Genomic DNA, 26,578 nt, shown 5'->3' with positions numbered 1-26,578 from the left:
TCTGCCAGAAGCTGATGCAAGTGGCCTCCCTGTGAACAGTCTTGCAGCCTTGCAGAAAGTCTGGGGAACCAGACAGAGGTTGAGAAGGCACCAGAGAGAGGTACAGGTACTAAACAGGCACCTGGGTTTGATACACTGTCTTTCTACTTAGATTTCCTGATTGCTCTTTCCTGGGACTGTTCTCCGCAGTTGACATCCCAACTTCCTCCCATGGCCTGGCTGGACAAAAACGCAAGAGATCTGAGGAGAGGAAGGGAAAAGCAAAGAAACTGCCTTGCAAGAAAAGACTTAAAGGTGAGCACAAGGAGCTTGTTGCAGCGTCTCAGAAAAGTAATGGTGTTGCTTAGGATAGTTAGGTGTCAGAGTTTTCCTTGCCCTGGATTATTACTGAGTGCAGCTACTGGGTTTCCTTGTTCCTTTTTATAAGTTGTTGGTAGATAGAGATGACTGTGTGGAAAGCATTGCTGAGAATCCTGGACATGGCAATGTAATTCCACTGGTCAGATGTATTTGATTTAGTGGAAGGGCTGTGGGAATGATAAAAGAACGTGAATCTCTCTTGAGGCACAGCAAGACTGTATCAGCAGCCTCTTCCTTTTACTTTAGGTGGACATGAGGTATCTGTGAGGCCTATGGACTGGAAAACCACCTTCCCCAGGATACAGAGATGGAAGCAAAAGGCAGCAGAGATGCATCTGTCTGTTGCTGAGGACGTGGATGAGCCCCCAGCCAGAAAACCACCTATGGTAAGAACACTGGCAAAAGCAGTAGTGGATATGGAAGGCTTACATTGCCCTTGAAGAAAAGGTAGAAATTTCAAATATTCTACTGGTCTTCTGTTTCCTTTGAAGGCAGCAGACGTCCCATAGGGTATTGGAAGCCCACCCAGCCTGGCCTTGAGAGCCTCTAGGGATGGGGCATCCTCAACTTCTCTGGGAAAAGAAGTTACTTAGGAATTTTTTACCTGTGCTTCATACACACTGTCTTGTTTCTTCCTTGGCGATTCTTGCTTCTGTCCCACCTGAATACACCTTGGTCAGGGTTGAAGTCATGAAACTTTCAAGCAGCTGATGACCACAACTTGTTGTTCATCAGTGCCATTTTTCCATTAGACATAAGTTCTTCTGCATCAGGGGAAAAACGGGGTGTTTGAGATGTGTCATGGCATAATCCAACAAAGGAGGAGGTCATCTGAAATAATTTAAATTGCTTACTCAAATTCTCTGCTGAGTATGTAATGGGGAAAAGTAACTCAATTAGTAAGAAGGTTTTTGCAGAGATGACTTCTTGACATATTTACAGGCAAACTAATGAGGGTGGCTATGTGTTTCTGCTACAAAACCTGGCCCCTGTTTTCTAGTCTCAAACTGCTTAATCTGTACAGATAAATTCCCACTATGAAAAATGTACCAGCTGGTTTCTTGCACACTAAAGGCAGCCTCAGGTTAACTGAATTCCCATCCCTGTGTGAGTGTGAGGTGCAGGAGGGGTTAACTACAGATCTCAGAGCTGGTTTGCTGGAAGCATATCTCCAGTTAGAAATGTCATGTACTGGTTGTTCTCTTCCTTGTTCTCCCAAGTCTGGAACTGCTTCCAGGAAGCCAAGAAGACTCTGAGGCACAGTCTGAGGACTTAAAACTCAACATCCCATTCCTCACGAGAAGCAGGTGAGGCACAGCAGCTGAGCTGCACAGAGCTGAGGGAAGCACTTGTCACTGAAGATGATGACATTGAGATGTTACTGATGGAAATTGCAGGAGAAGAACTGGAAGAAGAAATGGATGTAGACTGAGAAGGATGCAGATGAGCTCCTTCTGGAACTGGGATAATTAGCAGTGTAATACCATAGTCTGATTTATGATGTATATTTTAAAACAAACAATGACAAAAAACAATTATAACCAACCCTTAATTTTCTCTTGTTGGTTTTTAGATACAGACCTCAGTGAGAGGAGAGCAATGTTGCATGCCCAGTTACTGCTGTGACCTCCATAGCCACCTTCCCTGCTTTGTTTCCCAAAAGCTGTTGCTAGAATATGACAGATGCAAATGGATCCTGCATTTCCCTGCAGCACATGCAGGGTTGTGCTTTCACATGTTTGACAACTATTGACATCCACTGGGGAAAATATTCTGTAGGTTGCTTTTCATTCCCTGACAAACGGCTCTAAGACTTTATCAGTCGAAGACAGAAAGGAGTCCCTAAACTGGAGGTCATTTAAAGGAGCTCTCAGTGTGTGTTACCAAAGACATGCTTGGCCAAGCACAGGGGAACCCAGACACAGGAGCGAACAGGAGGAGCACAGTGTGTCAGGGGATGGATTTTGAAACGGACTTGCTATAAATGTTAATTATGGACCTTATCAAAGGAAGGACCGGGAAGGACCAAGCCCAGTGTCTGCAATCAAAAGGCTCCTGTCGAGCAACAGCATACAAGTACTATAAGAGAATGCACCCTTTGTTACTAGGCAGGTTTCTAGGCAGGCTTCCATCTAACTTTCATATTTTCTAGTGACAGAAATAGCTCTGATCTTTTGGGGTTGAGTTTTAGTCGGGGAATACGGCATCCATTCCTCCTCCAATCTCTGCCTGTGTTTGTTCTCATTTGTTTCTCTCCTGTTCTAGCTGAGCTTTCATTCTGCAGAAGGCTCCTTGCTCTGCTGAGGTCTCTGCTGTGCCTGCTGCCACTAGCCACAGTAATAGAGCAGAGCAAACTGCATCAGCACACAGGATAGGATGCAGTAGCAGGATGAAGTTCCAGGGGAGCATAAGCTGCAAGCCCACGTGTGGATGGCCAAATGCTTGTGCATTGGCATTCCCATGGGATAAAGCAGGTGAAGTTCCATCTGCACCAGCCTCTTTTCTTGCCTCTCCTTCACACAGATGGCTTTCACAATGGATCAGTGTTGAAACAGTTTAAGGGCCTGGCAAGATGTCAGAGACCGACTGTGAGGTATTCCTATTAACAAGGAAACCTCAATGGGATTCTTTCCAGCAGTTTTCTTCAGTGCTTTTAGTCGTTACAAAAGGAATAACTGTTGCTCTGAGGGCAGTTTGGAAAAAACAGAGTCTGGATAGCATCTATCTGGATGTGCCCAAGTCTTGTGGCTCCTGCAATTACCATGCAGACCTCAGAATGAGTGGGACTGAGCATCTCTGCTCATCTTGGGCTCAGAGGTGGAAATCCAGGTGTGCTCCTGCTCTGCTATGATGTCCCATGGATACCCCAAGTTTGACCTCAGGAGCAAGCTAAGCAAAACGTCTGGGCTATGTGATGCAGGGCTGTTTCTCTTGTCCTGTCAAATCCTGCCTGGAGACCAGATGTGGAAGGAAGGGGACTCTGCACAGGGCAATATGCAAAGAGCTGCTCCCTTCCATCACCCAGAGGTAGTGAAGGGTAGAGTTGCATCTTGCCTAAATACCAGCAGTTGAGAAGCTTCCTTTCTCTCCCAATCTGTCCATAGACCAGTTGGTTCTTTTTCTAGTGTCTTCCTTCCTTGATACATCCCCCAGATAACACTGGGTTGGTACCCACATAGCATTGGAAGCAGCTGATAAGGATTGAATAATTTTGCACTTGGATGTGTAAGGCAGCACTCACTGTGTTGTGGCTGGTTGGATTCACTCATCTTTTTATAGGGCTGATTGCTGCAAACTTGATTTTCCCTCTGAGCTTCCTCTGTTCACAAGAAATTCCCATCTTGAATAAACACTCCTGCAAGAGGTTGGGGTTTCTGGGTTGTTCAGATGAAATGAAACATAACTAAACATAGGGGTTTGAGCTCGTTCCCTTTTCTGATAAAAGGAAATAAAAATAAATAAAAAATAGAAGCAGGCTTGGAGAGCAGCATCTTGGTTGGGGTTCTACCCAGCTGTAGTGCACGTCTTGGATTTACATTTTAATCATTCTCATGGGGGGCATCCTTAAATGTCAATCAGCAACTTTACCAGATGAGTGCACAGTGCTGAGAGCCATCCAGGGTGCTCCATTGAATAGCAGGAGCCGTGCCCACTTCTTGGAGGAGTTCCCTTGCTGCCTGTGCAAAAATAACCTTCTACTTCTCCTCGTAACCACATCCCTTCCAGTGGTTGGGAGTGCTGTAGCAAAAGTTTCTCCCACGCTCTCTCACCACTTCAGCTTTGCAGCAGCTGAGGCATAACAGTTAATGAAACGATTGAAATTAGCTCAGGCACAGCAGTGAAGGGAGTGGTGAGGAGATGCATGCAGGCCCTGGTACCCAGCGTTTGGGTACCAAGCTTCAGTCTATGCCCTGCTATACAGCTTCATGGAATCCTTAAAATAAATTACTAAACAAATAACGTGTTGCTCTGCGGATTCTATTTATCTTTATTCATCACAATTTCCACGCCTCCTTTTTCTCCTTTGCCTTGTTATTAGAAACAGTTTGCTCCAGTCAGTTTACAGCTCCTCCCCTGTTTTCCTGGGCCTGTTGAGGATTGCATTGTGACTGCCAGGCTCACACAGCACAGGGGAGACCCACGCTGGCCTAGAAATTCCAGGCTTCTTGGCTGTCCTTGGGATGATGTGAGAGCAGCCCATCAAACACAGCAGCCATGGGTGCACTTAGCATCCCACCAACGTGTGCAATGGTTTTCCTGCTGGGGATCTGCAATGGGAACAGAAGGTCACTGCCAGTACCAAGGAAGACGATGGCATCCCCGTCACACATTGCCTCATCACAGTGCCAATGCAGGAAGCATTTGTTTGCCACAGGTTTATCACTAGCATCTACACTTTGGGGCAAAATAATGGCATTATTTCTTCTGCTTTACTCGTGTAACAAGTAACTGCTGCATTTAATAGCAGTCTGGCTACTTATGGCATGTTGGGAGGCAGAAATGGTCACACTTGTAAAGCTGTTTCCTCAATATAAAATGTCTTGTTTGGTATCTGATTATAGCTCATCTTGTTGATACATGCTTGTCTCTTAGTATCTTGTATACTGTTTTATTTATACCCATAGGCTGAGACCTAAGAGCACATTGCATGGACAGGCTGCTCTAGCACTTACCTTTTCTTGCATTGGCCAATCAATGTAAATATGAAGAGGCTACATGACAACCCCAGGATGACTGGAATGAGGATAAATAGCTGCTTGACTTCTTTTCTGCTTACTGCAAAGAGAAATAATAACAAATAAGAAGTTCCTGTCTTGCAGAACAGGTTGCATTGCTTTTTAAAACCTTGGGCCCCATGCATTCAATCTTCTTGCTTCTTAACCTAAGTGTATTAATTTTTTCACTACAGACAAAAACTGATGGCAGTTGGTTCCCTACCAGAGAAGCACTCCTGTGTCCATTCGCTCCAGAAGCCCTCATCAGCACAGAAACTGTTTGTTCTCCCTCTGACACGGACACAAGAAACACGGCTCTGATTTGCTCTGGAGATGGTGAAAGCAGTTTCCACTTGGGTTGACATGGACTGAAAAAGAAAATGGAGAGCAGTGAGGAGTTCTGAGCAGCCAGAGGTAACTCTCTGGCATGGCCTGATGCTGCTGAACAAGCTTTGCAAATCCTTGGATTACATTTTGGCAGTTTGGAATGGTTTCTTAATAGCTTTGGACCATCCAGTACCAGTAATTATTATGGAGCTGAGCCTCCTGAAAGCACAGACACTCATGGGGCCCCTCTGTGTATGGTCACTGTTTGTGTCTGATCATTTGTGAAGCTAGCTATGGAGATTCATGTGTAGAATGTGACACTTAAAGAACGTTTCCTCCAACCATCCCCTACAACTGAATGATTCTTGCTGTTAAAACCATCGCTGAATAACACAGAAGGAAAAAGCCCTATGCATCAACATATGCTGTGTGCCAGGTCGCTTCTCTGGAGCACTGAGCCTTCCCCCTTTCACTGGATCATGTTGTGCTACCAGATTCAAGGAAACAAACCAAACCAAACCAAACCACGTAGAGTCCATATATACACACAGACAGGCCCCCACCTCCCCATCCCACAGCAGGCTGCTTGCAGCCCTGTGTGCTCCCTACCGCCCAGGCAGCCTTGGCCTCCCTCTGTTCCTCTGCCAGCTGCACCTCGTACTCCAGGCACTGGGGGGGTGTTTGGCCACCAGGTGGGCTCCACGCCACGCGGAGCTCTTCAGCTGCAGACATGGAGACCACCAGCTGCTGGGGGGGTGAGGGCTTGGCTGGGGGAGGAAAGAGAAGAAGTCAGGAGGTGCCACCGACCAGGTCCTGATGAGAATGGCTTTGGGTTATCACCACCAGGCTTTGTCCCATGCTCCCACTGACGGGGTTTGATGGGGTTTTGGACTGCCATGATGCTGCAGGAGCAAAAGCTCCACTTGGAGGCTGGGTTGCTTGTTTTTATCTGGATGTGCAGACAGGGCTGATGGCCAAATGATGTGTTTGGCACGCTGTTCTCACAGGGCAGCCTGAACCCCTGCAATGCATCATTGTGTTGTCCTGACACTGCATTCTTTATGCCATGTGCCCAAAGGCACATAGGACAACATGACATCCCTAATTGAATCCAGAAATCCTGCTAATTAACCCAAAAGGGTAACCCATTTATCCCCTGGCAGTTACATGTGGGTAAATGCTGCTCCAAGCACCTAGTGGAGCTGTGGCTGTTCCTGTTCAGTGCAGGAGTTGGACCAGATGGCCATTAAGGGTTCACATGATTCAGTGGAATGCATCAGCACAGGAAGTGCCCATAGCAAAGAGCTAGCATGTGCATCAGACTGTGTCTTTAGCTGCACTTTGCTTTGTTTCCCCATTTGTAGTAGGGTGTGGGGGGCTTGAAACCCACCTTTGCTTTTTGTTCCCATGGCTCTGGCAGACCACTGCACCTTTCACTTGACTCTCCCCTGCCCCTGGCTTGCTTTCAGCAGCAATGCCTGCAGAGCTCTCCTGTGCTTGCAGGAGCAGAGCAGTGGCTTCAATTCCAGCAGGAGGAAATCAAGCCACGTCTACAATTGTGCTGCTGGGTCCAAAAAACCCATAGCTGCTCTGCTCTCTGCCCAGCAGCCCACTGATGTGAAGTCACCCAATGCCAAGCAAGGCACTCAGCAGTACCTAGTGACCTGAGCACTGAGCAGCATCACCTCCTGAAAACACTATTGGAGAATCAAGTCCAGCAATGCACGTCCCCTTCTCCATTTGCAAGAGCACACATTAGTTTGAGCCTCTCATGCAAGCCATGGGCCTTCAGTGGCCATGCAGGTCCCCCAAGCCCTGCTGCCCTCCCACCTGCCTTACCCAGGTTGTGAAGGCGCAGGGTGGCATACAGAGGCCTCAGTGAGGTGGCTGCCACAGACCCATTGACACAGATGCTCAGGTCTTTGTATTCTGCCTGGCTCAGGTTTTGCAGCATGCAGCCCATGTTTATACCATGATCCTGGATATAGTTGTCACACTGCACTGCGTGCTCCAGGCCCTCATACCTAACAGGAAAACATTAAAAAAAGGCAATCAAAGCAATAGAAATTAGTTTGGGGTAAAGCCTTTTTCTAATTATTTTTTTTTAAAAGGACAATCAGATAGGAGCGAATGGACTTAAACCATGAGCATCCCTTTTGTCCTGCCTGCCCCACCCATCAAAGCACAGCGTTGTGCATCTTTCCTGCTATGGGAAAAGTGTGGGGAGGAGGGGAAAAAACAGCTGATTGTAATGGAAACCCGAGGGATCAGTAGTGATTGTGTAAAAGCAACCCAAACCACCTCCTGGCTCTGGAGGTTACAGTCCCCATGCTGGTAATGCCACGTGGGGCTTCCCATTGCCTTAAGTGACTCTTGTTGGGTTGTTGCCATTGAGGCAGAGCTGGGTCTGGCCTCTGTACTCTGCTCCTAATGAAAGTCTCTCTGCAAAGCACGTCATTACGTGGGGAAAGAAATCATATGGTAGCACTGTGAAAGTTAACTCCCAGGGATCAAAGGACGAGGCTGTGTTTCCACCCATCCTTCTTATAAAACAGGACTAAGATCCAAATGCTGCTTTGGTTACAGGCAGTTAAATAACAGCAGGTTTGTTGGTGTCTTTTTTTGTGGAATTGGGGTTGGTTTGTTTTCAGCAACAAATAATGAAATTTTCCATGGTTTTCTCCAAGTAGTTTGTAAATTTGGTGTTTTTGCTTTGAAGAATATTTCCAAGAGCCACACAGAAACTATTTTTAAATAGCTGCAGCTAAGCTTTTCTCCACAAACAGCCTGAAGTCACAAAACCCAATGGCCCATCATTCTCACTATAACATCACAGGAAATGAAGCACAGGTTATATTGGCCAAAACGCATAATTCTGGCTTTGTTTTTCTTGCAGAAAAAGAAAAATGTTAAAAAAACAATAGAATTAACTGAGAAACATGCATTATTACTACCCCCATGGCACTTTCCACGGCATGTAAGTATGCTTGAGCGATTCCAAGAGTGGTTCACTCAATTGCTGGCTGGATATCATCCTATTTCACTGATACATACCAATAGTAGAGTCCATAATTTACACCACGAGGAGCAAGGAGACCTGGTTGCCATGTGCACTTGAGGTATTCCCAGTCATGATAGATGCAATGAAAATTCTGAACCTTAGATTCCAGTTTCCCTGCCAAATGAGAAGACAATGACTATGTAGCCAAGTGTCAGCCAGAAATATCATTGTACAGCTTTGAACAGTAGTGTGCCTCAGTCAAGACAAAAAAAGTGTGGTCAAAAAGTAGGAAGGCTGCTCCTAACCTTGCAGTGGGACCCGAAAGGTGGCGTAAACCCATTCACTCTGAACTTCCACGTCGTTGGTACACCATCCTTTGAGCAGGGTCTGGACCTTCACTTCAGCAGTCCTGCTGAGGTCAAATCCAACTCTGAGTTTTAGTTTCTTAGTAAAAATAACCTGGTTGAAAGACAGATTTGATAAGCACCTCTTGTTGCTGAGCTGAAGAGTTAGCCAGCATTGCACCATGGCTGCTGGTAGGCTCACCTGGGTGCTTTCATCTTCCTTTTCATTTCTATCCTGCTTCTGCTGCCCAATGCTATTCCAGCACTTGTACAGCCCAGTGCTTCTGCTTGGGCTGCCCATCCTCACTGGCTGTGAATCCTCCCTTCCACCCCAGAAAAAGGAAACCCAGACTGAGGATGAGGGTTGGGAGAAGGCTCCATCTCCCTTCTTTTATTTAGGACAAAAGTAAGCTGGGGGAAGTTGCAGCAAATGAAGAGGGAGAAAGGGTTGCACAGACCCAGCCAGGACAGAAATGATGGGCTGCACAGTCAACGTGTTTGCTGCAAGAGGAACTGCAGCCCACAGTCAGGCTATGGTCAGCAGTCCCAGAGTGTCAGAGCCCTGCTGAGCCACGTCCTTCTGCCAGACATTGCTGATGATGGGTTATTCCTCGATGGCCCCATGGGTTGTTTTTTAAAGTCAATGTTTCTTTGTGATCTTATCCAGCATTTTTGCAAGGTACAAGCCGTGCTGTTTCCTCCCTTTTGGCTCTGCCTTGCAGACACTTTGATTATGACCTGGGGAATTCTGACGTGTTCGGTTTTTTGTTTTGTTTCGGTTTTTTTTTCCCCCTTATTAAAGAGCAGTTACAAACACAAGGCAGGAATCTGCACATATCCTTTTGATATCTCTCAGTGCTCCCCAGTACCTTGCACCAACCACACAGAGGGTTTCTCCTCTTCCCTCCAACCCCTCTGGCAGCTTTCCTCTCCTAAAAGCTCCCACAGCATTCTGGCAACCCTACATCTATACATCTGCAAGCTAAGGCTGACTATCTTATCACAGAGCTGAGCTGGAATCAAACTTATCTACAACACAGAAGGAAACACTGATTAAGAACACTCTTCTGAATGTAGCGAATGTTTAACCATGAGGATAATTAATAGGACTTAATCTTGTATTTATTTACCACGCTACATCCCTAAGGATGTGACACTGCCTGAGTTCAAGACCATATAAACAAAGACCTTCTAAAACGCGCAGCGCCTTTACGACAAGGGATGACACTGGATATTGGTGGATTATTTTCGGCAGCAAGCAGCACACTTCTGACAGAAACAGCCCTTTTCCAACTCTGACTGCTGCTGCTGAGGAATTGCAGAGCACGCTCCTCTTTGGGAAACACTTCCAAGAAGTGATCCTGTGGAATGGCACTTAGATGTGCTGCTTTACCAGTCCTGCTGGTGCTTTAAATGCAGGTATAAACGTGTGCAGGAAATAAAGGAGCAACAGGGATCTAAGAGGATAAAGCTGTGCGTTCTCTCACCTTCCATTCTCTGTCGCCGGTGTTACGGTATTCACACTTGTATTTCACTGTGCATTCATTGGAGGTCTGTACGTTGGGTGGAGGTTTCCACTCTATATCAAGAGAACCTAAGAGCCCAGGATCGGTGATGTGAAGGTCTAGGGGGGGAGCAACTGCATTGGGGAACAAAGCAGGGAGTAAAAGGGGTGTTGATTCAAAATAGCAACAACCTCAAAAACAAGCAAACAAAAAAACCAATAAACGTGATGAAATTAAACATGCTGTGGGTGTGAAGGGGAGCACAGCTGGTTCAGATCCAGTCCTGTGTGTGTCACCACCTGCCCTCAACCATACACACACAAGCTCTCTTCCTGCCCACTCAGAGGGCATCAAAGAGGCATAAGAATGCCACAGTATCTTTGTCAATCCCTTTAGAGGTGTTCTAAATAATACCACAGTGCCACCATGACCTTTCAAGTCTTCTATTTCCTTGGGGTTACTAAGACACGCTGCCTCTAAGCTCTGCCTGAAGAAGGTCGTTCACGCAATGAAGGCCATCGAGCTCATTCTGTTTTATCAGTTCAAAGTCAACGTATGTAACAGGTGGTTTTCTCTCTGCATATGCTGTCTGGAGGTGGTATTACCCATTTGGGTGCCTCCCTGTTCATGGCATGGTGTGTTTTCTTCACGGTGCTTTGGAGTCCACCTTTGGCCGGGTCAGTCCAGCATTGCCTCCATACGTGCCCTCTTTAGAAAGTTGGCAGAGAACATCATTGATTACTTCTGAGGAAGCCCTCCCAGTGATGACCACTGCAGTCTTCAGCTCCCACACTTCCCAGCACGTGAAGCTTCGATCTGAGAGACCAGCTGTTGTTAGGTGTCAATGTCAGATACCACCTTAACATACATAGGGAGGTGCTGGGGTAAGGAACAATAGATTCTAATGATTTGGAGGAAAACAATGAGCTTTGATGCATTTTTATATAACAAGTACAATGTTTTGCCTCCCAGCAGCTCTGAGCCCAGCACAGAGGGTTCAGAGGGCGGCAGTGGGACTGTGGCAGCTCCAGGACCAATGGGACAGGGCCCTTGTAGTGAGCAGGGCTGGGAGCCTTCTCCTGCATGGACAGAGGTTGTTCTCACTGCTGTGCAAACAGAGCAACTTGCCTTTGTTTGGGAATCCAGACATAACTTCCAAGAGAGCCCTGGATTTGTTCGAAGTGGAATTTCTGTCTCTCCAGAAACAATAACATTCTGAAATTTGGTTCCATCCCTGATCTTTTTCTGCCCAGCCACACCTTTTTGAAACAATAGCAAGTAATTTTTCCAAAAGAAATTTTGACAATAATTTAAAGTTCAGACAGAATGAAAAAGCTTTGTTTTGGGATGTTGCTTTCTGGATGTTGCATTCCAGAGCTCAAGTCCTTTTTAAACATCAGCGCTGCCTCTTGTGGAGTTTCTCATTATTACATTCTTAGATGATCTTGTCTAGATGATCTTAGCAATCTTTTCCAACCTGAATGATTCAATATGACTCTATTCCAGAAGGCACAAGTCTCACTCACTCATTCTCCATGCAGGACATAGGACTGTGTCATCCAGCTTTGAAATGAAAGCTGCTCCTCAGTGTTTCCTGCAGAACTCCTTTCTTCTAGACACAATTTGCACTGAATTTGCTGAATCACATCCTGATGTGCTGGACAACTCTGCAGCCACTCCATCCTGCAGCCACCCCATCAAACAGCCATCTCATTGCACAGCCATCCCATCATACAGCCATCCCATCCCACAGCCATTCTGCCCCGTAGCCACCCCTGTCCTACAGGTAACCCAGTGCACCACCACCCCACTGCATAACCATCCCATTCTGCAGCCATTCCATCACACAGCGACCCCATCACACAGCCACCCCATCACACAGCCATCTCACTGCACAGTCACCCCATCCAGCAGCTGGGTGCTGTTGGCTCTCACTGCAGCATCACCTCCGTGGCACCAAAGCAGTGCATTGCAGCAGCCACCAGCACACGGGATGGCTGCATCCCAGCATCGTGCAGGGAGCCTTTTTGAAGGGCAGTGCCCGCGTTAGTGCTTCAGATACCATTGCCGAGGCCAACAGCTCACCGAGTAGCACTTCCTACATTATGAATAAACCCTGTGTTTTACCCCCCTCCCCCGGCACACACACCTGGGATCATTATGTACCCATTATGTGTTTGCAAATGCCAGCCTTACATTAACACTTTGCTGACAGTTCTTTCTGTTCCCTTTGAAGCCACTTGCGAAAACATCCCACTGAACACACCATGTGTTAACTGCCCATTCACAAACCCACCCCTTGCCATAACGAAACCACACAGAGCCCAGCACCATCCCAAGCCCAGGTGGCTGCCAGTGGACTTACCTGCTGTATGCCAGGGGGAGGAAGAAGCCACACAGCCCCACGCCAACACCAGGGAGAGGAGGGAGATGGGCTGCAAAGCCATTGCCAGCACTGGAGGAGCTCTTTGGTGCAGCGCCGTGGTGGTGAAAGGCTTCTATCACTGCAGTGGGGCCGTGGAATTCCCTCTGCAGGACGCACACAGATGACAATCGCCTTTTACTTGTTTACTGATTCATCATTTCCCAGAGGGGTTTTTTCTGAATTATTATTATTATTTTTTTTCCTCTTCCCTGATGAGTGTAATTCTGGGGATGACAACACATGGTTGAGATTTTGGCTTTGTTTGAAATTGTTTCTGGCTCGCTAAGAGCATTCCACAAATGAAAGTCAATCAGCAGTCGGCAGGCTGTGCACGGCACGGCTCTGGGGAAGGAGCTGGGGGACAGCACACAGCTCTCAACAGCACCTCCGTGTAGAGACATTCCCATTAGAAACCCCCAAACCAGAACACCCTTCTCCAACACACAGACATCACTCAGCCCCTCTGAACCGGGCTGCTCTGAAAGTAATGCCTCCTATTTTGTGACATCAGCCCACAACGTCAGAGGCGGATGTTGGTGGGATTGCAGCAAAGGATGAACCTCCACACATGGAAAAAACCAACACCCATTGATATTCCTCATCACCTGATGAATGTTTATGGCACCCCACCAATCGGTGGATGTGGCACAGTGAGAGGTGCATGGTACATTCCAGCAGTACCACAGTGACTATGGGACTATGACCTCTGCTTGTGCAGGTGCTTATAAGTGCAGCATACAGCTCTTCTTCATCACTGACAAAAACACCTAACTAATAGCAGCGGCTATTTAGGTTATTAAGGTATTAAGTTAATAAGGAGTGGTTTGTCGCTGACAACGTGCTCTACCAAACAGTGTTATTGTGCTCTTTGTGTCTGTTGCTGTTTCCATGGAAATAAATAGAAGGCATTACTACTGGGGAGACTTACATGTATCTCTTTAACTTTTACATACAGGTACAAGCGTAGGAACAGATTAGCTAGAAGTAGAGATGCACACGAGCAAAGCACAGAGCACGCAGCACAGCCAACAGCTGTTTAGGCTGCAGTCCACGTCCCCCTTTTTGATGGCAGCCCTGGGGCAGCCCTTGGCCATGCCCACTCCTCACCCCCAGCCACTGCCCATATCTGGGGGTCTGAGCTTGGGAAATCCCAGCCAACCCCAACTCCATCCCACAGAACACAGAGAAGAGGATCAGGGCGCTGGAGGAGAAGAGGGAGGGAGCTTGAATTAAGCAGAAATCTTAACTGGGAACACATGGCAGCAGTCAAAAATACACAGCAGTTTCATCAGCTAATTTTCAACTCAAACAAACACCAAACCCTCCCAAGTGCTCCACACGCCTGTAAACAGTGCTGGTCATGTTTCTGTTTTACTCTGAAACAACAGAGAACGAGCTCCTGCCAGAAGAAATGACTGGAATTAGCTTGTAGGATACCAAATAGGTGAGCTTGTACCCTTGCCAACCCTACCATGGGATGTAGGCGTCAGCCTCTGCCTCTGAAAGCTCTCACAATTCAGCACAAAGGTGCTACGGTAATGAGAGCTGGCTTCAGAGCTGGGAAGACAGCAGACATAGCTCATTTCTGATGGATTGCAGCATCCAAAGCACTGAGCATGAGTCCAAGTGGAGGAAGATTTTCTTTTTGGTTTCCAATGGTGCTTAATTCAAACGCATCCACACTTTTTCACAAGGCAAAGAAAAACAGATGGGTTGCACAGAAAGATTTCATACAAGGGAAGTGCTCTTACCTGGATCTCTGCCTCTGAACGCTGAGCTCCTTGCAGCCCCGAGGCTGCTCTGCTCAGAACTTTGCATTTCTTGCAGCAGTGGAGGTTTTTAAAGAGCTCAGTCTGTTCACTTCAGGGATCAGATATCACTTTGCAGTGTCATAGCATTTCCCACGCAGTCAGGGGCCTTATTAAGCCAGCAGCTGGCAGGACACTGCTATGATTTATGAAGTGTAGGTGCTAACTGAACTCGGTAGGTCAGAAGTACGTTTCAAATATCTTAGTGACTCATTAAAACAAAAAACAAACTGCACAGTGTTTTTTATACAGTACAGCCTGTCCCCAGCGCCTACAAGCATCATCCCCAGGCAGAGCACATGTGGTCCAACTGCCATCCTGCAAGGGCAGCCCTGAATCATTCAGGTTGGAAAAGACTGCTGAGATCCTCCAAGTTCAACCCCAGCCCACCCCACCATGGTCATGACCACATCCCTCAGTGCCACATCCCATGGTTCTGGAGAACCTCCAAGGATGGTGACCCCACCATCCTCTGAGCAGCTGTTCCAGTGCAGCACCACTCCTACATCTCAGCCCCTCTTGCACCTCACCAAAGGTGCAGCCCTGCACATCTTTACAAGGAACAGCTACCACCACCACCCTTGATTTGCCCCTTGTAAAAGCTCTGCTGCCAAATACACGTTGCTGTCCTCTTGGAGGAAAAAAAACAGAAGTCTTATGATTCCTGGTGCTGTGCTGAGGGATCAACCCAGGTCACGGCAAGTAATAAGTGGGTGGTTCAGCTCCCTTCCTGGTGGGACAAGAAATGGTGTTTCAAATGCAGAGCTGCCCTGACAAGCCCTGGGCCAGAGCACACATCTTTCTGCAGCAAATTTAGAAATATTGAGAAATGATGAAATCATCCTAAGGAAAAGGAGCAACAGCACCAGGAACAGGAGGAGCGATTCTTGGTAGGAAAACAACCCTCAAAACACTTGTGCAGGGCTGATGGTATCACTGTTGGAATTGCTGCCCAGCTGGGAATGTTCCAAAGCAGCAAAGATAGGATCCCCCCCATTCTGCAGTGAGCACACACATCAAGATGCCTGGTCCTGAACTGGGAAATGGCCCCAAAGACTATGAGGTCTTGCTCAAGGTTGGCCACCTGCTGAATGACACCTTTTCTTCTTTCTGACGCAACGAAAAGCAGCAGTGGGTGGTACAACCCCTTTGATATTGTAGGGAGGAGATGGGAGCTTTGGGGAGGTTTCCCTCTCATTGCAGTCACACAACTCTAGATGTTTCCTTCTCAGTTCCTACAAAGTGAGGGGAAAAAAAGCCTCCTTCCTGCTGGTAAATGCACGGTCTTGCTTTCAGTTATGCAACGTTAGAATTTAACACTGATGCGTTTTCATTGTGTAAGCTATTTTAGCAGAAAAGGTCACACCGGACTGATCATTTGAAACAGATGAGAAGTATTCACCAGCAGGGAGAATGCCAGTTCCCAAAATGCCAGAACTGGGTCAGTTCCTGAGAAAATTAGGTTGGAAAAAAGCAATAGCAGAGGCTCCGACACAGCCGCTGGCTTGGCCCCAGCTCAGCAGTGCTGGAGCACGCAGGGAGGAGCAGCAGCGCTGAAAGGCATCTGCACAAACCTGCTGCTCAAATTGGCCCCCTCTGCAACTTCAGGACGTTTCTCTTTTCCTTTGTGCACTGTGGCACTGATAAACTTGTCCTCTTTGCAGCAATGCAGAGCCAAGGTGCTGCCTGCACAGTGTGAGGTGGCCCAGCATTTATCTGTAGCTCTATGGGCAGAGAGCTCAGCATGCTCCCATCCAAATGAAGCAATGCACTGGGAAAGAGCATATATAAAGTGATATATATATATATATAAGTGATGCTCAATGTAATTGCTTGCCAGCCACCACCCAATGCCCAGCAGTTTCTGGCTTCATGGTTTCTCAGTGATGCCATACGACATGGGATGCTCCTTTGGGCAGCTTGGGCCAGCCACCCTGGCTCTGTGCCCCCTCCCTAGCAGGGCAGTGGGAGATGCTGAAAACCCGAAATATCCTGGGCTCTGCACAGCATTGCTCACCAACAACCACCACATCAGTGCAATGATGACATGGCTTTCATCCCAAAGCCAAAACATGGCATCACAGCAGATGCTGTGGCACCAGGATGCTCACCAGCAGCCCTGCACGTGTGTTCTGTACAAACCCATTTTTGTTTGAGGAAATAAAGGAAGACCTCTCATTGCAAACAGCAAGGCAGTCAGCAAAGATCTCATTGCTGGAGACAAGGCAGATAAATGGGCCAAGTGCTTAAGTGCTTTCTGGTTGAAACATATGATGCAGTCTCATCCCTGTTGTGCCAAATTGGGCTTGTCAGACAATCCTCTGCCTCCCTGTGTTAAAGCACTGGGATCTGATCGCTCAGAATAAAAGCTTTCAAGTTTTCAATACAGATCCACATTAATAAGTCGCTTCCTATGGCATGAAATAAAAAATAAAAGGCTCCAGCGATGAGCAGAACGTTTGGGTATCGAACAGCGCGTCTCATCTGATTGAAAGCAATGGTTCTGCAATTGCCAGTGGGAAGGAAAATCAATGACTTATAAAAGCCTCTTAATTGCCTCATGCTTCAGGGAGGCGAGTTGCACAACTTGCTTTAGTAGAGCTCTTTCCAGGGTGCCAGAATAAGAGGATCAGCGATGCAAAGCAGACCTGTCACCTCCAGGAAAGCAATGGGAATTGCACAGAGCGGGGCACAGGGGAGACGTGCTGGGATAGAGGAGCACGAGGCTGGATGTTGCAAAAAAGGTCTCTCCTTTGCACAGATTAACAAACTCTTGTGGCTTCCACAGGACTGCGGGAAGTAAGAAAAGGAGCTCTCCAGCAGCATCCACTGTCAATATTTACCCTTGTGCTGAGTGCAGGCCTGTTTTCCTTGTCTGTCTGCTGATGGCTTCTGACTGGGACTATCCCTGCCTTGGATATCTTGAGGAAGGAGTGGCAGCTGTTTGCGCGTATCTGTGTTATACAGCCCAGGGTCTGGCACAGCTGGGGGCTGTGATTTTTGCAGAGCAGAGAGAAGAGCACAGGTGGCTGCGGGATGGAAGGGGACTGGGAGTGCAGCCCAGCATGACAGAGCTCTGCCTGCCTGCGGACACACCGGGGAGTGAGGAGAAGCACTGAGATAGAGAGCTGGCAGAGCAACACGTAGAAACGGGCCGATGGCAAAGATAGCCAGGGAGAAAGGAGAGATGAAACAAAATACAAAAGAAATAACAAATTCATTTTGGAACTGGAAGGCTCTGTCATATCTCTCAGCAGGAGATGAGGGGACAAGGCTGCAGCTGGGCAATAGGTGTGTGGAGGAAACTAAGCAGGGCTCATCAAGAGGTACCTTAGGAAAGCCCAAAGCCTTCCAGCCTTACAGCTGTGACTGTAGCTCACCTGGAGGTCCCTTCAGGTGCAAGGAGTCTGCCTGCAATCTGTGCACAGTGCTGATGGAGCTGAACCCAGTCTGAGCTGCACTTCCTGACCCCAGCACAGCATGCTCCCTGTGGTGGCTGCCTTGAAGAAGGCTTAGCCCAGTGCCAGGACCCTCCAACGATAAATATTCAGAAAACACAATCTCAGACACCCAGCAAAGCTCCTCTTGCCTCTGGGCCAGCTCTCTGCAGCCACCCTGGAAGACATTTATAGGCCAGGAGGGGTTATGAGCTTTCCCTGCTTGAATTCTTGTTTATCCAGTATAAACAGTATATGATCCAGTTACTTGAGTTACTTGCTTCTTTTAAACTAGACAATAAAAGACCCCCCAGCCTGGTGTTAAGGAGCAGCAGCTTTTCAACATGGGGCTACAGTTTGCTGTCCGTGAGGTGGGATCAGCCAACCTGGTTCCCAGGGCAAACCAATACTCTCTATAGAAGCCTCTCTCCACTAGTTGGGAGCAGCACACACGATAATCAGCAGCCAGACTTCCAAGAGCATTCTATTGTTAATTACTGGGGGAATCATCCCATCCTGCCCCATACTCAGGACCAATTTAGCCCAAGGATGGCTGAGCCCACACTCAGCCCATTGTATGTACAATGGCTGCCCGGTGTCACACTGTATCCCCACTCCCCTCCTGCTTAATATTTCCCCATCAGTGTTCAACGTCAGAAGCAGATTTGCATATTTTGTTCTTTCTAGCTCAACGCACCAGACTTCCCAAGACAGCACTAATTAGTTCCAGTCTTGCTCTTGGGTTGCTTGAGAATTATATAAACTTTAAAAGGAGTCGTTACGAAAGCACAGCCCTCTCAGCCTCCCCACACCACCACTGTGCAGTGGGAGCTATATGGACAGGACTCAGCTATTACTGCCCTAACCTTGCAAGGTCCCACCAGTATCACAGCTTGGCTTTTCATCCCCTAGCTCTGCATCCCTGGGGATACAGATCTGCCCTTGGGAGAGGTGGTTTTCCTGCATCTGTGAGGCTTTTGGAGGGAGCAGAGTGCTGATCTGCTATCTGTGTCTCTTCGTATCCCAAATAGTGACCAGAGATGCCATTGCCACCAGCAGCCCGAATCTCTGCACCTCACACATGGGTGTCAGAACACGCTTTGCTGAGTATTTCAACATAGGCAGAAGTTTGGCCCAGTGCAAAACATACAAAACATACAAAACATACAAAAACAGTTCTTTACATAATAAGGATAATAAAGAAAGCACCAAAAAATTGCTGGATGGATCTGCCCTCTGCAGATGTCAATAAATTGGCACTCACCTCCCTGCACCCAAAAGAGCAAGCATTAATCCAGAAAATCTACTTGTCCAAGAACAGAAACCTCAGCAGTGTCAGCTGACAGCACTCCTAGTGAGCACCTTCAATTAGGACAAGCCTAGATACTGTTAATTATATTAAAAGCTATTTGAAGATTCCCATATAATGAGAGCATCCTTATGTTGGGAATGAGCGCAGGAAGGAGTCGGGAATAGCTCACAGGGGATGGGATGCTTCCAGCAGCAGTGGTGTAAATACCAAAAGGTATAATTGTGCCCATCTTCAACCCACGATGCCAGCACCACCTTCAGCTCCCTGAGCAGCCAAAGTTATTTCAAGAACACAAACATTGTTTCCACTAAAAAAAGTGAGAAGTATGTGGAAACTTTTCCAAACAATTCATACAGGAGCACCGGCAAACACAAATCATTAATCTGTTCTACATCTGCAAAGGCATGTGGAGTTTCAACAGAGCACAACAGCACAGAAAAGCAGACACCCCTCTCCCACTCCCATTAGCTTAATGGCAGCTGAGTGATATTTAGTGCCGATCACAGCTTACCGCAGCAGCTCTGGATTTTCCTCTGAGCCAGGTAACGCGTAAGGAGAAGGTATTTACCAGCTGTAAAAAAAGAAAACCGGAGCAGGAAAATGAAAGGAAAAGCTTCGCGTATGTTCCTGGTTCTAGAGAGAGAGTTTCAAGCAGTCGCATCCAAGCAGCCTGCCTGGGAGCGTTCTGTGCATAGGATGCACATGAAGAAAAAGGAAGAGGAAGAAACACCACTTGCTCACTGCCCACTGCAGAAATCTGGCTCGACATCCCCTCCCAGACAGCAAAACAAGTACATTGCACACGTGGGATATAGTGAACAGCCCCACACCAGCAGCGGAGGGATTTTCCTGCCACGAGCTGGATGGATTCTGCTGGGAGAATGCTGCTTTGTGCAAACGGAAGGGTTTTGTGGAAACCCACTGGTTCCAGCTAATTCGCTGGTGTTGTTCTGCTTGGCTGCAGGCCAGCTGCTAGCAGCACAGGGACAGCATCACAGAGCAACACGCTATGGGACCTGTGACAAGCACAGGGCTGGAGCCTGGCTGGGAAAATCCTTGACCACCCTGCTGGTCGCAGGGGTCAGAGACCTCCCAGCTCCTGTCACACGTGGCTGCTGCAGCTCTGCATGTCTTGCACTATGGCTCTGCAGCCCAGGATGGGGCGGGTGAAGCTGCAAGGGTTGATGATCGCTGCACAGCTTCATTTGTGGGAAGATTAAAAAAAAGGAAAAAAACAAACAAAAAAAACCACGAAAATGACCCACTTTGCCTTTTTATTCAATGGGAAATTTTGGATTTCATTTCCCCTTGGGGCCTTTTAAACACTGTAAGGCTCCTACTCACCACGGGATATATCCTCTGCATTATTTCCCATGAAATAGCTTTTGTCTAAGGTCATAAAATCATTCAGCTTGGAAAAGACCTCTCAGATCCCCAAATCCAGCTAACCCCACCATGCCCATCACCACATCCCCTCAGTGCCGCATCCTCACTGCTCTGAAACACCTCCAAAGGATGGTGACCCCACCACCCCCCGGCCAACACATCACTACTCTGATCAGAACCTGGTCACGTGGCAGCTGCTCTCAGACAGAAACCCAAAGAAGAAAAACAAATTGCCCCAAGTGACTGTAGGTAGAAGCAGCACTGGTGGGATGAAGCTGATCCACCCTCTGAGAGGTCAGCCCACGTCTGTCAGTTCAGCTGAAAATCACAGCTCTGAACGAGGCATTGCTGGTAGGGCCAGCAATGGTGGGGATGGGTTGGTGGTTGGACCAGAGGATCGTGGTGGTCTTTTCCAACCTTACTGATTTGACGACTGCTCCCAGCAAGGAGCAGATTCACCTGGTTGTTTTCCCCCAGCATGGACTGGGATGTTCTGGTTGTTGGTCAGGGAAACAAGGAAGAGTAAGTTAAATTTCATAGGTACAGTTGGGCTTGTGGATGCTCTTATACAGGTTGGTTCCACACACTAGATAACAGCAAAGGCAGAGGAGCAGTAACTGTCTCCTGTAACCCTGCTGACTGTGGCCAGAGGTGGCCCTGGGAACAGGGGGACAGAAGGATTGCCAGATAACACTGCAACTGTTTCTAACACTGCCAAAAGAAGAGGTCTGCATGGCAGGACTTGAGGGAAATGCTGCTCACAGATCTACAAAAGCACAATGGCTGCAGCTTGGCCCACACAGATCTCTGTGAAATCCATTTCAATAGCAGCTGTGCCAAGTTGACCCTTTGGAGGAGCTCACAGAGCAGTGCTGGCACCAACCAGCGCCTTTCAGCCTGGGCTAGGAAGGTAAAGTGATGCAACATCTTGCACACAAGTCAACAACATTCCATTTACCATGCATAAAGAGACGCTACGTAGCCAGAGCCAAAACGCGACGTCATGTGAGCAGCCCAGGGTGAAGATGCTACTGAACAGCTATAAAGAAAGGATTTGTGAGTGCAGTTCTTATGGGTGTGTTGCTGCAAAATGCTCCCAGCCAAAGAAATGCCTCCATTTCCACTGGGCCGAGCAACCAGAGCTCAGCACCAAGCAACCACCTCCTCCAAGATTTACCATAACTGAAAACTGAGTGTGTCCCCATGCCCATATTGGCCTGAATAAGAGCCCTGTCCCTGGAATGAGTGCAGGCTGAGGTCCTAAAGCACACAGTGACAGGTGCCCACGCCTGAAGTCCCTTATGCACTACGGAAGGATGCAGGGATGCTGCCCATCAGCTGCACAACTTTGCACTTTACCTTCATTTAAGCTGATTTTCTCATAGGCTGCATTAAAGATTAAACCCACAAACGAAATGAGGAAACAGAGAGGAAGGCATTGTTCTTATTTTTAAAAATGCAGTTTTACAGCATTGCTCATGCTCAGGCAGCTAAAAAGCAACTGCTGCTTGCCAAAAATGAGATCAAAGCTGGGATAGCTTTATAGCAGATCAGTCAACAGGAGGCATGAGCATCTGGCCCAGTTTCTCCTCACAGGTGGGGCTCAACCAGCTCAAACACTGCTTAGATAAAAAGCGCCCATAAAAATGTCAGCTACCACTTCAGCTATAGCCTGATACCTTGAGGCTACTGACTGAGAAAAGCAGAAGTTCCTGTGGGAGCAATGGGCTGAGACCGAAATCATAATGCTGTTCCTACTTTCCTACTTGCTCCCTTTCTGACTTTCACTGGTTCTGTGATCTGTAACTGAAGTTGCCCTACACTACCAAGAGATGACTTTGTACATAGGTCACTCTGAAAGCAATGCTTTCTGTTTATTTCCAGGGAAACTGCAACAGCCACAAAGAGCACAATGGCACTATCTGGCAGAGTGAATTCTCAGCTAGAAAACACCCTTTTTCAACACAGTCATCACCACAAGCTGTGCATTTTCATGTACCAGCAATGAACAAGAGCTGCATGCCATGCTTGTAAAAACCTGCACCGACCGAGGTGACTTACATTGCACAATGTTTCACCACTCACCATCTCACTGTGCCGCGTCCCCTGGTTGGTCTCCAGAAACGTTCAGCATCGATGAATGCCAGTGGGTGCCATTTTTTTCTGCACTGGGGTCTTCAATGGCACAATTTTATTCCCTCTGCATTTTCATGCCATGCACCATTTGGTCAGAAGACACCTCTGCTACTATCTGTCACGCAGTAATAAATGCCGTGGATTGTTGGTGGGAAGGTTCAGTCTCTACCGCCATCCCACCAACATCCACTTCTGATATTGTGTGTCAATATAATAAAATAGGAGGCATTACTTTTGGAGCAGCCCCCCCAATGTTTGAGTCATTCTTCAGTGATGCTTTAACGATGTGTAACATAAGAAAAAACACTTCAACAGACATTAAGAAAGATATTAACAAGTCTTTCATCAATGTGCTAACCAAGTGCCACTCATAAGGTGGCTGTCAGTCAGTGGGAGAAAAGAAATTTTCTATTTTAATCATAGAATGGCCTGGACTGAAAAGGACCACGATAAACATCCAGTTCCAACCCCTGCTATGTGCAGGGTAGCCAACTAGAAGACCAGGCTGCCCAGAGCCACATCCAGCCTGGCCTTGAATGCCTGCAGGGATGGGGCATCCACAGCCTACTTGGGCAACCTGTTCCAGTGCCTCACCACGCTCTGGGTGAAAAACTTCCTCCTAATATCCAACCTAAACCTCTCCTGTCTCAGTTTAAAACCATTCCCCCTGGTCCTATCACTATCAACCCTTAATGAAAGCATCTTAGCTGTTTGTTTGCTTCTGTAAGGACTTACCCCCAGCCGGTGGGTACAGCAGCCTGCACTCCTCTGGACATGAGTTATGCTCTCCTAATATCCTTTCCCAGTGACTGAGCAGTGACTTTACAATCTCTCCTAATCCAATTACGAGCATTAATCTCAAAGCCCTGATTTCTCTTGAAGCATCTCCCAGAGTTGCACAGCCTGCCCTGGGGCTATGCTGCCAATGTTTCTTAATGAAGTCACAGTTCCCAGTAAGTCCTTCAACCTGGGCATTGGCTCTGCCTGAATTGCTTTATGATAGAGTTAATTATGAATTTTAATAGGGTTTGAAGAAGTGCTGTTGGGAACAGGCTGCCTGACCTCTGCTTCCACTCACATGTTCCCCTGCCTCATCACCTGCTACCGGAGAACAAACCTGCTTTTCCTTTGGTGTATAGGAGCCTAGGAACTGTGGTCAACACATTTGATACTGGAAACCTTTATTAAGGTACAGTGCCAGAGTAGGAAAAGGGTTGAAATGGCTGCATCTTCACTAATGTAGACAGACAGACAACTGCTGCTTCAGCCCTGTGCCCACCCTGCCTTGAGTAAAGGAGAGGCCTGGGGATGCTGGGGGCATGCAGCATTGCAGGTTGCTTGCCCCAAGGGAAGGAAACACGCAACAGCTCACAAAGGAAATTGCCTTGGCTCGTCCTCCATCCCACAGCATCTGTGTCTTGTTGGCTCCCTAGTTTACACCCTATCAAGCACAGAAATAAAAAAGAAGAAAAAAACCCAAAAGCTTTCCCATATTTTTAGGTTTCATCTTTTTTCAACATCTGGGACTGAAAACATTCATCTGAGGTCAGAACATCATCACATCTACACAGTGGAGGGCTGAACAGAACACTGAGCTAGCTGCTATCCAGACAAAAAAGGCAAGTAAATTCACTTCTCACATCTTACCAGTGCAATTTCAAATGCCTGCCTTTGTTTGAAGTCGGTTTCCCACTCTTATTTTTAAAAACATCTGTCCTTTATCAATGCTTTTCGTGGATGCTTTTCATGAGACGACCTTACATGAACTGTACCCTCAAAGCTGTAAGCTTTGCTAAACAGTGTAACATGGGGCAATCCCTTCGGACTCTGTTCCACTGAAATCTCTGCACATGGGACAAATTAACCAGCAATAGAGACGCATTTTCACATCAATCCATGTTGGAGATCACCGAATCACAGACTGGCCTGGGTTGCTCATCCAGTTCCAACCCCCTGCTATGTGCAGGGTCACCAACCAGCAGCCCAGGCTGCCCAGAGCCACATCCAGCCTGGCCTTGAATGCCTGCAGGGATGGGGGCATCCACAGCCTCCTTGGGCAACCTGTTCCAGTGCCTCACCACCTTCTGAGATATCAGAGCATGCTCAGCTGGTTGGAAACATGCCACCCAGTGGAGATGCAGCACTGAGAGACATGGTGATGGGGATGGTGGGGCTGGGATTGGACTTGGTAATCTTGGAGGTCTTTTCCAACCTCACTGACTCTATCAGCTGCATGTTGGACCCACCTGCACTGCCTGGCTTTCATGTGTGTGAGCTTGCAACAAGGAATAGCTTCAGCACTGTCAAGTAAATCTGGAAAGAATCGAGCGCTTGGCCTTAAATACACAGCTTACCATTTTAACTGAGGTATCAAACAGAACTACCAAATTCACAATGGAAGAACTTCAAAGAAAATGTTAATACAAGTTAATCAAAAGAGCACCTGTCAACCTGACCCTGCTCCTTCAAGGCCATTTCTAAATCACTGGCAGAAGTTAAAGATCTGCTGAGGGAGTTTTGAAGTCCCCAGACGCACATCAAAGGCCCAGTGATGCCATGTGTGCTCCTTCAGTGACTGACAGGCAAGCACAAAGCATGGAAGCAAGTGGAAAGAAAAGAATACAAAGCAAGAAATAAAGCTGGATTTCTGGGGCCGGGGAGCAGGAAGGAATCCAAGTGCAGTAGTTCTAACTACTGAAGGTTGCAAAAGAAGAGATTTAGAGGACAGGAAGCGGTTTGATAACTGCCCTGCCATTGCACCAGAAACAATGCAACCATCAGCTAACTGATATTCCCAGGAAATACAAGTTTATGTTTCTGAGCCAACATCACAAGATTATCAGTGTTGGCTGAAGAATCTGTTTCATCCTTGTATAAATATCTCACTGGACCAAGAACACGACCTCCCCATTTCAGCATATAACAAACTCATCAGTCACTGATTATAGGAGCAAAATAGCTTTAAACTAAATAGAATTTGTAACTCAGTTCAAGATCACTTACCCGTTTCTAAATGATGTTGCTGAAAGTTCTAGAGATTCCTCTTTATTTTACTCGGATTTATTTGGAACTGGAGAACAAATGGAGCTTGGGAGGGTTTCTCTCAACAGATATTCTTCAGCTCATGCTCTTCGGAGGCTACGCCACGTCACACAGTGTTTGCTGTTGGCTTTGCAAGAGAACAAGAGATGCTGGAGATCAAAAGCAAAAGGCCAAAGAGAGCAAGGCCTCCTCCGCTTTTGAATTCATACCTATATGGAATGTCAATTTCTTTTTAACATAAATTAATACTTATTACAAGAGATGAGTAGGTCTTGCTCAAACAAACCGCAAAAGGATTCTAAATAAACAGACTGTGTCACAAGCTGCTCTTCAGCTAGATAATTAGAATACTATTAGTACAAGATTTCCTTTATTAATGAGGACTAATTAAAAGCCAATTACATTTATTTTTTTTTGCAAATTGGCTTCATGAACGTCATTTGGATAACATTCTTGGAATGGCTTCTAACAGCCATCAGAGCAATAGCTGTAGCCGCCCATTAATGCTTTGAAGGCAGCACCAGAACACTTGTGTGAATTCAAGGAGGAGGAGCAGATTTCTTTTCTTACAGCTCTGCAATTGAAGAACAGAGCAGCAATGCTGACCTGGGGCACTGCAGTTCTACCTCCACAGGTGCAGACATTTCTCAGGCAGGAAAGTTACAAGGCTGCAGCCACAGCCAAGCGCCTTAACCACAGCAAAACAGCAGGCAAAGACCGAGGTGTGCAATGGGTGTGCAAGCAGGACACCAAGGAAGGGCTATGAGAAATTAATCTCAA

The 26,578-nt window shown here is 47.2% G+C and overlaps 1 protein-coding gene and 1 long non-coding RNA gene across 4 annotated transcripts; one reads left to right on the top strand and one right to left on the bottom strand.

Moving 5' to 3' along the window:
- Positions 1-7: 7 nt before the first annotated feature.
- On the top strand, positions 8-4,357 carry LOC128075794 (uncharacterized). Its single transcript, XR_008204113.1, has 4 exons — positions 8-100; positions 190-294; positions 607-746; positions 1,581-4,357. It is a non-coding gene; the product is annotated as an uncharacterized LOC128075794 (long non-coding RNA).
- On the bottom strand, positions 4,325-25,776 carry IL13RA2 (interleukin 13 receptor subunit alpha 2). 3 transcript variants are annotated; one of them, XM_052672848.1, is made up of 10 exons: positions 25,760-25,776; positions 12,618-12,781; positions 10,235-10,386; positions 8,709-8,862; positions 8,457-8,577; positions 7,242-7,426; positions 6,012-6,169; positions 5,299-5,443; positions 5,034-5,136; positions 4,325-4,628 (listed from the first exon to the last, which is right to left on the bottom strand). In XM_052672848.1, exons 2-10 carry the CDS (start codon positions 12,697-12,699, stop codon positions 4,586-4,588), a joined length of 1,143 nt encoding a protein of 380 aa, XP_052528808.1. In that variant the 5' UTR covers positions 12,700-12,781; positions 25,760-25,776; the 3' UTR covers positions 4,325-4,585. The 3 variants fall into 3 exon arrangements, with proteins under 3 accessions (XP_052528808.1, XP_052528807.1, XP_052528806.1); XM_052672847.1 differs by lacking the exon at positions 25,760-25,776 and adding an exon at positions 19,746-20,141 and having other exon boundaries at positions 12,618-12,779; XM_052672846.1 differs by lacking the exon at positions 25,760-25,776 and adding an exon at positions 14,429-16,285.
- Positions 25,777-26,578: the final 802 nt, after the last annotated feature.

The sequence above is a fragment of the Tympanuchus pallidicinctus genome, unplaced genomic scaffold (genome assembly GCF_026119805.1).
Source record: "Tympanuchus pallidicinctus isolate F22 unplaced genomic scaffold, pur_lepc_1.0 scaffold13, whole genome shotgun sequence".
Classification (NCBI taxonomy): domain Eukaryota; kingdom Metazoa; phylum Chordata; class Aves; order Galliformes; family Phasianidae; genus Tympanuchus; species Tympanuchus pallidicinctus.
The sequence above is the reverse complement of the archived record's forward strand: the minus strand, read 5'-3'. Positions and strand labels throughout refer to the sequence as shown.

Coding starts and splice junctions, on each gene's coding strand:
- IL13RA2 (XM_052672848.1), bottom strand. CDS start 12,699: ATGGCTTTGCAGCCCATCTCCCTCCTCTCCCTGGTGTTGGCGTGGGGC. Junction 6,170..7,241: donor CCTGCGCCTTCACAACCTGG/GTAAGGCAGGTG, acceptor TTCCTCCCCCAG/CCAAGCCCTCACCCCCCCAG. Junction 5,137..5,298: donor GACACAGGAGTGCTTCTCTG/GTAGGGAACCAA, acceptor TTCTCTTTGCAG/TAAGCAGAAAAGAAGTCAAG.